This window comes from Sinocyclocheilus anshuiensis, unplaced genomic scaffold, assembly GCF_001515605.1.
Source record: "Sinocyclocheilus anshuiensis isolate Anshui unplaced genomic scaffold, SAMN03320099.WGS_v1.1 scaffold1458, whole genome shotgun sequence".
Classification (NCBI taxonomy): domain Eukaryota; kingdom Metazoa; phylum Chordata; class Actinopteri; order Cypriniformes; family Cyprinidae; genus Sinocyclocheilus; species Sinocyclocheilus anshuiensis.
The window spans coordinates 681,663-693,761 of NW_015557184.1; the positions used below are offsets into that span (position 1 = coordinate 681,663).

At 36.0% G+C, this 12,099-nt stretch overlaps 1 protein-coding gene across 2 annotated transcripts in view; it reads right to left on the minus strand.

Moving 5' to 3' along the window:
• Positions 1-4,805: 4,805 nt before the first annotated feature.
• The window catches only part of LOC107678690 (kelch-like ECH-associated protein 1), a 16,618-nt gene continuing 9,324 nt past the window's right edge, over positions 4,806-12,099 (minus strand). For both annotated transcript variants that reach the window (XM_016474056.1, XM_016474057.1), the window contains 4 exons: positions 10,875-11,551; positions 7,552-7,757; positions 5,452-5,628; positions 4,806-5,343 (listed from right to left, as the gene is read on the minus strand). In XM_016474056.1, the coding sequence (XP_016329542.1) occupies positions 5,168-5,343; positions 5,452-5,628; positions 7,552-7,757; positions 10,875-11,551 (1,236 nt within the window). In that variant the 3' untranslated portion in view covers positions 4,806-5,167. The remainder of the gene's footprint in view (positions 5,344-5,451; positions 5,629-7,551; positions 7,758-10,874; positions 11,552-12,099) is intronic.

The following is a 12,099-nucleotide window of genomic DNA, read 5'->3' on the forward strand; positions in this document are numbered from 1 at the left end:
TTTTCCAAAGAACATACAAATTATGGTTTTATAAAACATTTTTGGATTAATTATAATTTACAAATATTGACCAAACAGTGAATTTAGATTAATAATAGTTAACATTTTTATTTGAAATACTGACAATTTACAAAATATAAATAAACATTGCTTTACATATGCAAAATAACCCCTATTATTATTATTATCCGTATGTTGCATTCCGAAATTTGTATTTGCTTGCGCTCCGCAAGTTTAAATCTTGGTTATCTAATCTCAAATGTACTAATTTCTTATTCCCGCGGAGGGAGGGTGAGACGCTGACTTGAACAGCTGCTTCATGACCCAAAAAACTGTCAGTCTTTCCCTGGAATAAATTGTGGAATGTTCCATTTTTTTCAGGCAGGGACGCGTAAGGTTCTTTATGCAATGAATAAGAATGTAAAGTTCTGAAATGTCTGTGAGTAAGATTAAAATGAATTAAAAAAGCTATTTAGTGATCAATCCAAGTATTTGTCAAATATAATTTGAACAACTGAATGCGTCAACAGAAATAATGTCTACATTTTCACCCGGCTCCGGAAGCCCTCTTTCAGGCAGACCCATAGTAGAATCAATTCACACAGTGGGGAGCTTGAAACCGTCCACTCGTGCCTCTTAGCTTAGTTTGGAAAAATAAATCTTGAATAGTTTGGATTTCGAAGTTGTACGATGTGGTTTGCGAGAGAAGGTTGCGACGTTCTTGCAGCAATTCAGTCATTCGCTATTTCACACGACCTCCACATTAACACCGTTTAGAGATGATGTCGTGCATGATGAAACGAGTTAGCGTTTATTAGACTGAGTTGACGCTGTTCTTGAAACACTTAACGCACGTTGGCAGCGAGATAACCATCTTTCTATGTGTTTATGCAGCTGGTATTTCGCAGAGTTAAGTTATGGTTGACATTACGTGACATCGGTCATCCTCGGCTGGACGAGCGTCTGTATTATTTGCATTCAAGTCCATGTTTAGAATGTTATTAAAATACTTAATGAAATATACATAAAATATGCTCTTATCTGGTATTATGATTAATATGCTAAAATATGTTGTGGACCACTTACATAAAACCTCAGCCACGGCACTTCCAGTAGATTTTATCCCAAAGTCAGGGGCCAAGGACACACAGACAGATCCTGTTACGTGTCGTATGCAATCGAGTTACATTTTAAGACTAGCTTCCTATATATTATCTGTTGCTTAGATTTAGTGTGCGAATTATTCACAGGACTTTAACGGAGCAACTTTTTAAAGGAATATATATTTAAATATTTGTTATATGTACATTTATATAAAAAAAGTGGGAAATAATTAGTATTTTGACGATGCACGCTCAGATACAGATAGAGCGAGCAGTTGTTGCTATGGTTACCTTTTACACAGGCTACGCGTTTTCTTTGCGAGCGGATACATTGTAAATGTTTGTGATTACTGAAACGTTGCAACGTGTGTGTGTGTGTGTGTGTAAATACATGTTAAGGATTTCACATCTCTGAAGTGTAAAGAAATATTACATTTTACACTTATGGTTGACATCTGTCAAGGTCATTTGGATGTGTTGTCAACAACTCGAGATGATTTAAACATCAAGCCAGCAACGACAAATGCACATTATTTAAGCCTTAAAAAGTAGTTTAGAACTTAAATATGCAGTTTTATGACAATTGATGTATGGACTGATGTTTTATATTTTTGCTTTGTAAACTAAGGGGTGACATTATAGCTATTTTATAAAAAAAAAAATCCCCATATGAGCAGCGGCAAACAGCCCCAGAAAGCAAAGGATCCTAGCGCCTCCTATGTGTGAATGTGAAGATTAACACAAATGAACACTAAATAGAAGTAGGCCTACCTTTAGCACAGGTAAACCGATTAATTTGATCCACCTTTATTTCCAACGCGGAAGTTAGCTATTTTCTGTAGGCTAAATGTGTCTTCCGATTCAGCTGATAGACAAAAGTGCACTAAACGATAAAACTATTTGCACTAAACCAGTGTTTACAATTATAATAATAGATTAAAATAATATGATAACAAATACTAGTTTGCAACATCAAGCAGCATAAAGGACTGTTTTTGTACAATTAAAATAACTTGAAGCGGAAGACACCTGAAACCTGCCATGTTCTGGTTACAAAATGGCCGCCTTACAAATAAAGTCAGCAGGCCTACAGAACTACGTATTTCAATTATTTTCTTCTTCCATTTTTTGGCGTGTTACATCCTGTATGCATATCGCCACCTACTTTTGCTGTTATGCAGTCATGGTTTATTTATCAATTTATTCCTTGTTTTTGCTTTTCCTGTTCTTACACACGTATATACACAAATATTCCTACTTAAATAATTATTCGATGCTCCATCCCATTCCTTCTCCCCAGGCTCCACCTGGCGCTGCGTGTTCAGCTCCTCCAGACTAAATCCGTGGTCTCCTAAAGATCCAGAATAGAATAGAGCATCCGCATTCTACATTTAAATCCTTTCACTTAACCCAGTAGTATATATGTATTTTATTAATATCCTGTATCCTTCTCTATCTCTGTTAAACTCATATCCTAATAAATATTCCAAATCCTTATTTACCTTACCTTTTTTGTTTAATTTCAATTCTTTTGTTCAGTTATATTGCTAATATCAGGGTGCAATGATAACTTGTGGTTTTTGCGTATTTATGTGACTCTCTTGGATGTGGCAACTGACAATATCCATTAACAATATATTTGCAGTGTGTGGCCCGTAACATCCTAACAGCCAGTTCACACTGTTGCATTCATAAAATGTTGCATCTTCCACATGCAAGTGAGCTTTCTTCGCTTTGACCAGTTAATATTAAGCATTGTGATGCTGTCTCAAGTCCCTTACACTCTATAGAAGACAGCTGTGTGTCAAACCGGATCATGAATTCAGGGGCTGAGGTTTGCTGAACATGTCAGTGTGGATGTGTCTGTGTACTGGAGACTGCGTCATACTTTGCTGTGTGAGTCATCAGATATATTGTTAGGCTCAGGGAAGAGACAGCCCCTGCTCTCCATCCAATCAGAGTTGGCCTTGGGTTCTTACTCACACTCTTATGTGTCTCTCAGTATGTGTGTTTGTGTGTGACAGATCCACTGCCCGCTGATCACAGATCTCACATCCTGCCACACGGTGAGGATTTGCCAGCCAGCCGCCCAAGGACTGGAATCTGTTTGCCCAGTATGCCAGTGTTGACATGACACCTCATGATTTGATAAGGATAAAGCCAGGAACCTGCAGAAATAAAGTGGAGCCCCTGTGTTTGTGGATTAAACAGTTATCACTAGGTAAACAAACCATTGAGTCTCCCCGTGGAAATGTAACGAGCCTCTGTCTGTAAACTATAACATGTGGAGACAGTGAGTAGGAATCACAAACCTTGCTCTAAGACAGCAGCAACAAACCTATCCATAACTATACAAACGTTTAACACATTATGATTTACAAAAGTTTCCATGTGTTCTGGTTTTCCTGAGACCCATCCAGCAAAAATGCACTGAAACCTGTGGATGAGGCAAAGCAAAGAAAGGCTCTGGCAGTTTCTGTAAACAAGCCTTTGATGCATGACTAATATTGCGACATCACAACAATAATTGTCTTTATTATTTCAAAAAAAAAATAGCACATGTCTTGCCATGCAAAAAATAACTATTCAAAAAAGGGACAAATTATTTTTCTAAATTAATCTCTGAAAGATTTAATCAGACTAAAGATTTTGAATGATTAAATTACTCGCATGAATTAACACTGTTTATCATTGTAATAAATTAACAACAACAAAAAAATGATATAGAGCACCTGCATTAAAATCATGTAAATTTACTGTACAGTACATCACTTCATACAGTACTAAGGGCCTGTTCCTATACCCACACTTGCTCTCTTGGCCACTACAAAGTGCACAAGACTGTCACAGGTCTGAATAATCCCAAAGCTCAGTGGCTTTAATGCACACTAGATATCTAAGCTAAGCATATCCCATCATTCATTATGTTCAGCAATTTAAAATTTTTGAGGAAAACCTTTCATTATATAAAAGTTAAAATGAATTAGATATTACATATCATTTGGCAGTAAAACATAGGTGTTGAACATTTTTTTGGTACAGAATGTTAGTAACTGTTTTTAACTACTTACTGTAGAAGCAGCATATTTAAATTGTTGTGGCATCATCTGTTGCATATACACTGGTGAACAGACACCCAGAAGCTTATTTTTAAGTGCAAAGTATTGAAAATCAAAATGTGTAAGTAAAGATCTGTAAAACTTTACATGCATTTTGTATGTATGTCTGATTGAGTAATCAAAAGTTTACAAAAACTTGGGTTCTTCAAATACAAGTAATACATCATGTAAGTAGAGAAGTGGTCAAATGCAAAGGCAAGTGTTGGTATTGAGACGTGCCCTTAGGTGCTTTTGCATTTGCAAGTAGAAGTCCGCCACCTAGTGGTGAAAAGTAATTATGGTAACACTTTTTATGAAGCCTGTTGCCTATAGGCTATACATAAAGATATTTCTAATGCATTATTGGTATCTGATTTTTTTTTAATTATATGTAATATAATATTTACCTATTTATCATAATAGTATTATAACATGAAATTATACTTATTTAGAAGAACATTCAACTGATTATAAGGTGTATTATAAGACATTACAGATTAATCTCAAAATTTTTAAAATAGCTTGTTTATTAATGCATTACATATCCTGACTTCAAAGAAAATGTTACTGCAAATCCTAAAGTTGTCAGAAACGAAACCCAAACTTTCTTTAGATTTCAGTGTTTTATCAGGTGTGCACATTAAACAGTGCATTTACAGCCATGAAAAGTATTATAGACCGAGCTCACACAATTACGTATTTAACAGTTCAACAAAATTATTGTGTGTCTCAGTCACAGGATATTCATTTAGTCCTTATTAAGTGATCGGAGGTTCATTAGTCCAGTGATTAGCAACGTTTCTCTCTTCAAATCACACACTTTGTAGTGAAGGAAGATCTATAAAAAAACTTTCAAATTAACCTAAACTACATACAAATGTCCTTATTGGCATCACTTGCATTAAGAAGTTTGAAGGAAATGCAACATGTGCTGTATTCAAAAAGTTCACAGGTCAAACTTCTACATTACATCTCCTCCTCATCCTCATCTTCCTCTGACAGGATTCCAGGACAGGGTTCCATGGTTACAGCAACACCCATTCCACTGCGCCCAACGGGCATATCTGTTACATACGTCCATACATTACTGCATGGACAGTAGCACTCCACACTGGACAAGAAACCCCCTTGATTGAATCCACCTGAAATGGAATAATATTTATATTTGTGCATTTAGCAGACGCTTTCATCCAAACCAACTTCCATTGCCTTCAAGGTATACATTGTATCAGTTCATGCATCCAGCTCACCTAACACATAAATCTTGCATTGGTAGACCGTGACTCCATGTGCACTGCGGCAGTGGTTCATAGAGGCCATGGGCTCCCACACGTCTCGAGTGACGTTATATCTCTCCATCGTTTTGAGCTGGGTTTGACCATCATAGCCACCAACTGCATAGAGGTAGTTATCCATACACATCACCCCTACAAACAGAACAAATACCAGACAGCTTAGTGCATATCAACTAGTGATTATTTCATTAATACAAAAAATCTGAAGTATTTTCTTTTTTCTTAGTCGCCTCTGGCTTGCTTAGTTGGGGACACTTCATTTCCAGCGATACCGTTGACTTGATTGCAAAGATACTATTTAAACTGAGCTGGATGTTGACATCACTGAATTCAATGATGAACTGTCTTTAACTGAAAAATTTGTGTTTACTATTGTCATTTTGCATTATTGACACTATTTTCCTAATTAATGCTGTTCAGTTGCTTTGACACAATCTGTATTGTTAAAAGCGCTATATAAATAAAGGTGACTTGACTTAGTACAGTCCGGTATGGAGCTCCCTGCCATACAATTAAAGTGAATGGTGACCAAGTATGTCAGCAATTCCAAAGCAGTATTTTCATTGTGTAACTTACATTTCAGTCTGTTTCAAACACACACACAGCTACCATATAGCTTCAGAAAACTTGGAATAAACACTAGTGGTCAAAAGAGGTCTCTTATGCTCAACAAGGATGCATTTATTTAATCAAAAATACAGTAAAAACAGTAATGTGAAATATTACAATTGAAAATAGCGTTTCTATTTTAATATATTTTAATATGTAATTTATTTCTTTGAGGGCAAAGCTGAATTTTCAGCATCATTACTCCAGTCTTCAGTGTCACATGATCCTTTAGAAATCATGCTAATATGCTGATCTGGTGCTAAAGAAACATTTCTGATTATTATCAATTCTGTTTAATATTTTTGTGGAAAATGTTATACACTGGCATTCAAATGTTTGTGGAAAGTAAGATTTAAAGAAATAATAAAATTAATATTTTTTAGGATGCATTAAATTCATGTGATATGACGCAAATACATTTATAATGTCATAAAATATTTATGTTTCAAATAAATGCTGGTCAAATATTAAGCATTAAAATCCATTTCCAACATTCGTAATAATAAAAAACAATTTGAGTCCCAATAATAACTGACCACTAAAATGAGCAAAACATTACACAAATCTTATTTATTCCAAACATTCGACTGGTAGTGTATGTATGCACTACTTTTATGATGCTTATTTTTGAGCTGGACAGCTCCTGGTCCCCATCCATGTTCATTGTGTCGAATAAGCAGTTTGAACATTCTTTAAAACTTAACCGGCTTTTTTATTAAATAGAAGAAAAAAAAAAACAGTTTCGGAACAATATAAGGGTTTATAAATCATGGCAGAATTTTCATTCCTGCATGAAATGCACAATGCACAGCTGCTGAACCCTGCACGTCGTTATGTTGACTGCACAGCTAATTCTTCAACTCTTCTGATATGAATTATTGAGTGACTATGCCACAGTTTTAGCAATTACAGATTATTGTGTTAGCTGCAGGGTCAAGCAGCTCTGGGAAGTAGGCATTCCTAGAAGTGCAGTCACCATCATGGACATTTTTAAAAATAGTTTCATTCATCTTTTTTATTGATTAACTTAAGAATGGAAGGATTTTTGTTTACTTAGAAAGTTTTATGTTATTTAATTCATGTTTGATTCAGATTTATTTCATTCAGCAGACACTTTTATTTACAGTGACTTACAAATGAGAAATAAAAAGTGATTAATTTTTTGAAGGTAATAACAGGAGAAGAGCTGACAATACAAACAGAACAGTACAGCATTATGTTTCAACTTTAATGGTGTTTTATGTTGTTGCAGGTTGTAACAACATGCTGTAAAATGGCAGTTGATTAGATATGATGTGGTCTTTTGTTCTCTTATATTCATATTGTTCCCTTTAGTCACTTTTATATAATCGCACTATTCACGCAGTACATCATGTGCGGTTAACATGTCAAGTAAAAGAAAACAGTTCCAACTCATTAGTTTGATAAATGGTGCAGTATATTTACCGAGACCGCTCCGAACTGTGTTCATAGGTGCCATGTGCTGCCAGGTGTTTGTGTCTGGTTGATAGCGCTCAACCGTGTTCCATCGGTTGTCCCCGTCGAATCCTCCAACCACATACAGACTTCCCCCGCATGCGACGACACCGGCCCCCAGCCGCGACACTGACATAGGGGCCACAAATGTCCAGCGGTTTGTCTCTGGGTCATACCTGTGAAAACAATAAGCAGGAAATCCTTACAAACCAGTTAAGATATTGTCGTCAAGGAATATGATTTCCTAGAAACAGCAATGAGGATGTCAATACAAAAGAGATTTAAATCATTCTTTCTAAATGTCTCAGGCTCATCACTTCAAGAATTTGTTTTCCTTTGTTCCAAACAATGATATCTAGTGCCAAATACCAATCATAAATGCAAGCAATTCCCATGAGTGGACCAACAAAATGTCCCAGTTTAAAAAAACAGCCTTCAGCAAGAAGAGGTTGCATTTAACCTGCCAACAATGCAATATCTTTAAAAGCTTGTGAAGACAGCTACTGTTACTGACCCAAGAGATTCTGTCTCTTCTGAGTCTTGAATTTCACACATCTTTGAAATTGCAGATGATCTATCGACGTTCATTGTTTGAATTTGCGTCCAACTCTAATTCCTAAATAGAATACACGTACTGTCTCTCCCTGCATTCCTGGACAGATTAACTTTCGATTTGAGCTGCTCACTCAGTCATAAATTATCCTCAATAGGATTCACATGGCTCTGTTATGAATCTGAACTTGTGCTCGTCTACTAGAAAGCTTTTCAAAAACTCCACAAATCCAGTTAAAAAAAGAAATAAAAGATAGTTAAAGAGGTACCATGAGATAGTTCATTTATCTTGTTTTTAAGAGATTAATACTTTTATTCAGCAAGAATGCATAAAATTGATCAGAAAGTATGTTACAAAAATGTTTATCCTGAAATGTTTCTTGAGCAAAAAAAAAAAAAAGAGCATATTTGAATGATTTCTGAAGGATCACGTGACACTTAAAGGGGTCATATGATGTTGCTAAAAAGAACATTATTTTGTGTATTTGGTGTAATGAAATGTGTTTATGCGGTTTAAGGTTAAAAAACACATTATTTTCCACATACTGTACATTATTGTTTCTCCTCTATGCCCCGCCTTTCTGAAACACGTTGATTTTATCCTCAGCAACCAGCACGGATCAGCTCCAGGCATGAGAAGCAGATCTCATCCTCTTTTGGAAGGCCAACCAAAGTAGTTTCGCTTTCACAATGTAACACACAGCATCTTCACGACATAGCGGTGGCAACAACAATACTACAGCGAGAATAAAAGTTACGCCTTCTTTCTTTGCGTGAACATTTGGGCGGCGTTATGCAAATCTTCCCACATCGTGACATAGACATGTGGGGGCGTGTTAGAACGAGCCGTTTTAGGTAGGCGTGGTTGACCCTTAAATTTTATAAAGAATATCTCTTTGGATTTGAGACTTTAGAACTTTACAGATCTTCTTTATGCACTAAGAGCTTGTAACACTTCAAAGAGAAAGGAAAAATTGAAATTGCATCATATGACCCCTTTAAGAGTAATGGCTGCTGAAAATTCATCTTTCCATCAAAGAAATAAATAAATTTTAAATTATAATAATATTTCACAACATGACAATTTTTTTACTGTACTTTTGATTAAATAAATGCATATATGTATTTTTATATACGTATGTATTTTTCTTTGTTGTAAGTTCAATGTCTTAATTTTGTTTTCCATAACTTAGTTATTCGTGTACTTTTGCATTCTGTACAATACTTTTGAAGAAAGTAAAATATCCTCATTTTGTAATTTGCAGCAAATTCATTTAGACATTTCACCCCTTTATAAGCAAGAATAATTAAAGATAAGTAAAGATAATTTGTTCACTTATCATTATTAGCAAGACAATTAATGTAGTTAATGAGGTTATGCCACTTACATATTATGTTTTCTGGCTTAAATTTATCTTGTTTTTAAAAGAGATTAATATTGTTATTCAGCAAGAATGCATTAAACTGATTAGAAAGTATATGTTGCAAAATATTTCTATCCTGAAGTGTTTCTTGAGCAAAAAAATAAAAAATAAATAATAATAAAAATTAAAAATCAGCATTTTTGAATGATTTCTGAAGGGTCATGTGACACTGAAGAGTAATGTCTGCTGAAAATTAATCTTTCCATCACAGAAATAAATTACATATAACCATTTTAAATGATAATGTTTCACAATATTACAGTTTTTACTGTACTTTAGATTAAATAAATAAATGCAGCCTTGGTAGGCATAAGAGACTTCTCTCAATAAAAATTTTTAATGATAGTGTCCATACATAAATGTATTTTTCATTGTTGTACGTTCATGTCTTAATTTTGTTTTCCATAACTTAATTATTCATGTAATTTTGCATTCTGTACAATACTTTTGAATAAATTAAAATATCAATTTTTTGTAATTTGCAGCAAAGTCATTTAGACATTTCCCCCTAAGACTATAATTTCCTCATTTCTCATCATTAGCAAGACTATTAATGTAGTTAGGTCACAGTAGTTTGCTTCCTTATGTAAATGCTATGTTCCAATAACCTTTTCATGGTAAATATAGCAACCACCTTAGTTCTCACAATACAATAGAGTCCCTCCTTTTAATTGTGCTATTTAGATGCACAGTCACACAGTACTTGACAAACAACATGTCGCTTTCGTTTTGAGTTACTGATGAAAGCCTATAAATACTGTAGAGTTCAAGTAAGGTCTTCTTACCTGATCTGTCAGTGCTTACTGTCTAATAAATATTAAATATTCATATCATTACACTTATTGTGGAGAAATGTGTTTCTCCTGAAAGGCCTAACCTGACTCTGTGCTGTGGAATGTACATTATGAAACAGATTTGCCTGGAGCTTGTTAGTCAAGAGTGACTGCTCTGAAAAGAACTGAGCAAAATGATCTTTACACCCTGATGGAAGGCGCTTGTTTCAAATCAAAACACTTTCTGTAACCGATGAGGGACGTATCACAAGTGTAGCGTGTAACACAACCTTTCTGCTAAGATTTCATTTTTATCTCGTACAAATGTTCTGTGTGAATGTTCGGACAGGTGTGCGTCGCAGTCTTCAGTGTAATACAAACTCCTTCAACCAAGTTTTAATCTGTCACTCTGCACTGTGCTAATGTTTTGATTCCGCTAGCATATGTATAATAGAAAGGAAATATAATATAAAGGGGAAAAACCCTACATCGTAAAAGAGACAACACAAAACCTTTTCGAGTTTTCTTCCTGTCTCAGCCTCACCTCTCAACGCTGTTGTGATGTGTAGAGGCATGTGAACCCCCTACGGCATAAATGCTGCCGTCAATGACCCCGACACCCACTCGGTTTCTGGGCGTGTTGAGCGGAGCCAGCTGGGTCCACTGGTTAGTCATGGGGTTGTAGCAGCACAAAGATCCAGACTCCATGTTGTTCTGCAGAGAGAGATTCCGTCCCCCGACCGTATAAAGGAGCCCGAACAACACGCACGCCCCGAGCCCGCTACAAGGACATCCCATGTCAGCTAGATTTATCCAGACATTCTTCCGTGGGTCGAAGGCTTCCAGAGAGTCCAGAGAGTGTTGCTTGTAACCTCCTGCTATGTAGATGAGCTGCGTCCCACGATGAGGAGCGGGCGGCAGGGGTTTTCGAAGAGCCATGTCCTGGAAGATCTTGGACAAGAAGTCCTTGCAAGAGTTGGCCTTGCTGAGGATGGGACAGGACTGCAGTTGTCTTTTGAGGAATGTGGGTGGCAGGGCATAGATGTGGACTGCGTTGAGGAGGGCATGGAAGTACTGTGCTCGGCTTTCCGCATTCCAGCGAACCCAGTCGATGCAGGCCTTGTAGACCTCGGACTCACAGAGCACCTTTAGACTGTCCTGACTGATCAGCTCCAGCAGCTGGCAATGGGACAAACTGAAGAACTCTTCCTCTTTGGTTACCTGTGACAAGGAAAAATATACATGCATATATGGACATATGGGTTCAAGTGGGTTCAATGGCCATGCAGATTCACCACTTTGACCAACAGAATTAAATTTTGGTTTGATAGTGGCTTCTGTGTGAACATGCTTTATACATGGCTACACTATTGGTGATAGCCAATTGACCTTTTTTCTGCGAGTTTTTCTAATGTAATTTTCTAATGTGATTTCTAAAAATCCTTAGAGAGCTAACAAATCTCATTCTTGCTCATTTTTAATTCAAAAACTGTGACTTTGGACATTTCTTGTTTTGACATCACTGACACCAAGTTATGGGTTCCTTTTCTTAATTTTTAGCCACCAAAGCCTATTTTAATGGCAAGAACAGGATGGTTTAAAAAAAAAAAGATTAACAATATAGAAACTCTTGCAGGAGGGAAGATAAGCAATGAACAAGGACTTTTTGCAATGGACCCTTTTCACATTTCAGGGTTTCTCAGAAGCACAGGTCGTCATAGTGGTGAACAAAAACTACAACAAATATATATATATATATATATATATTA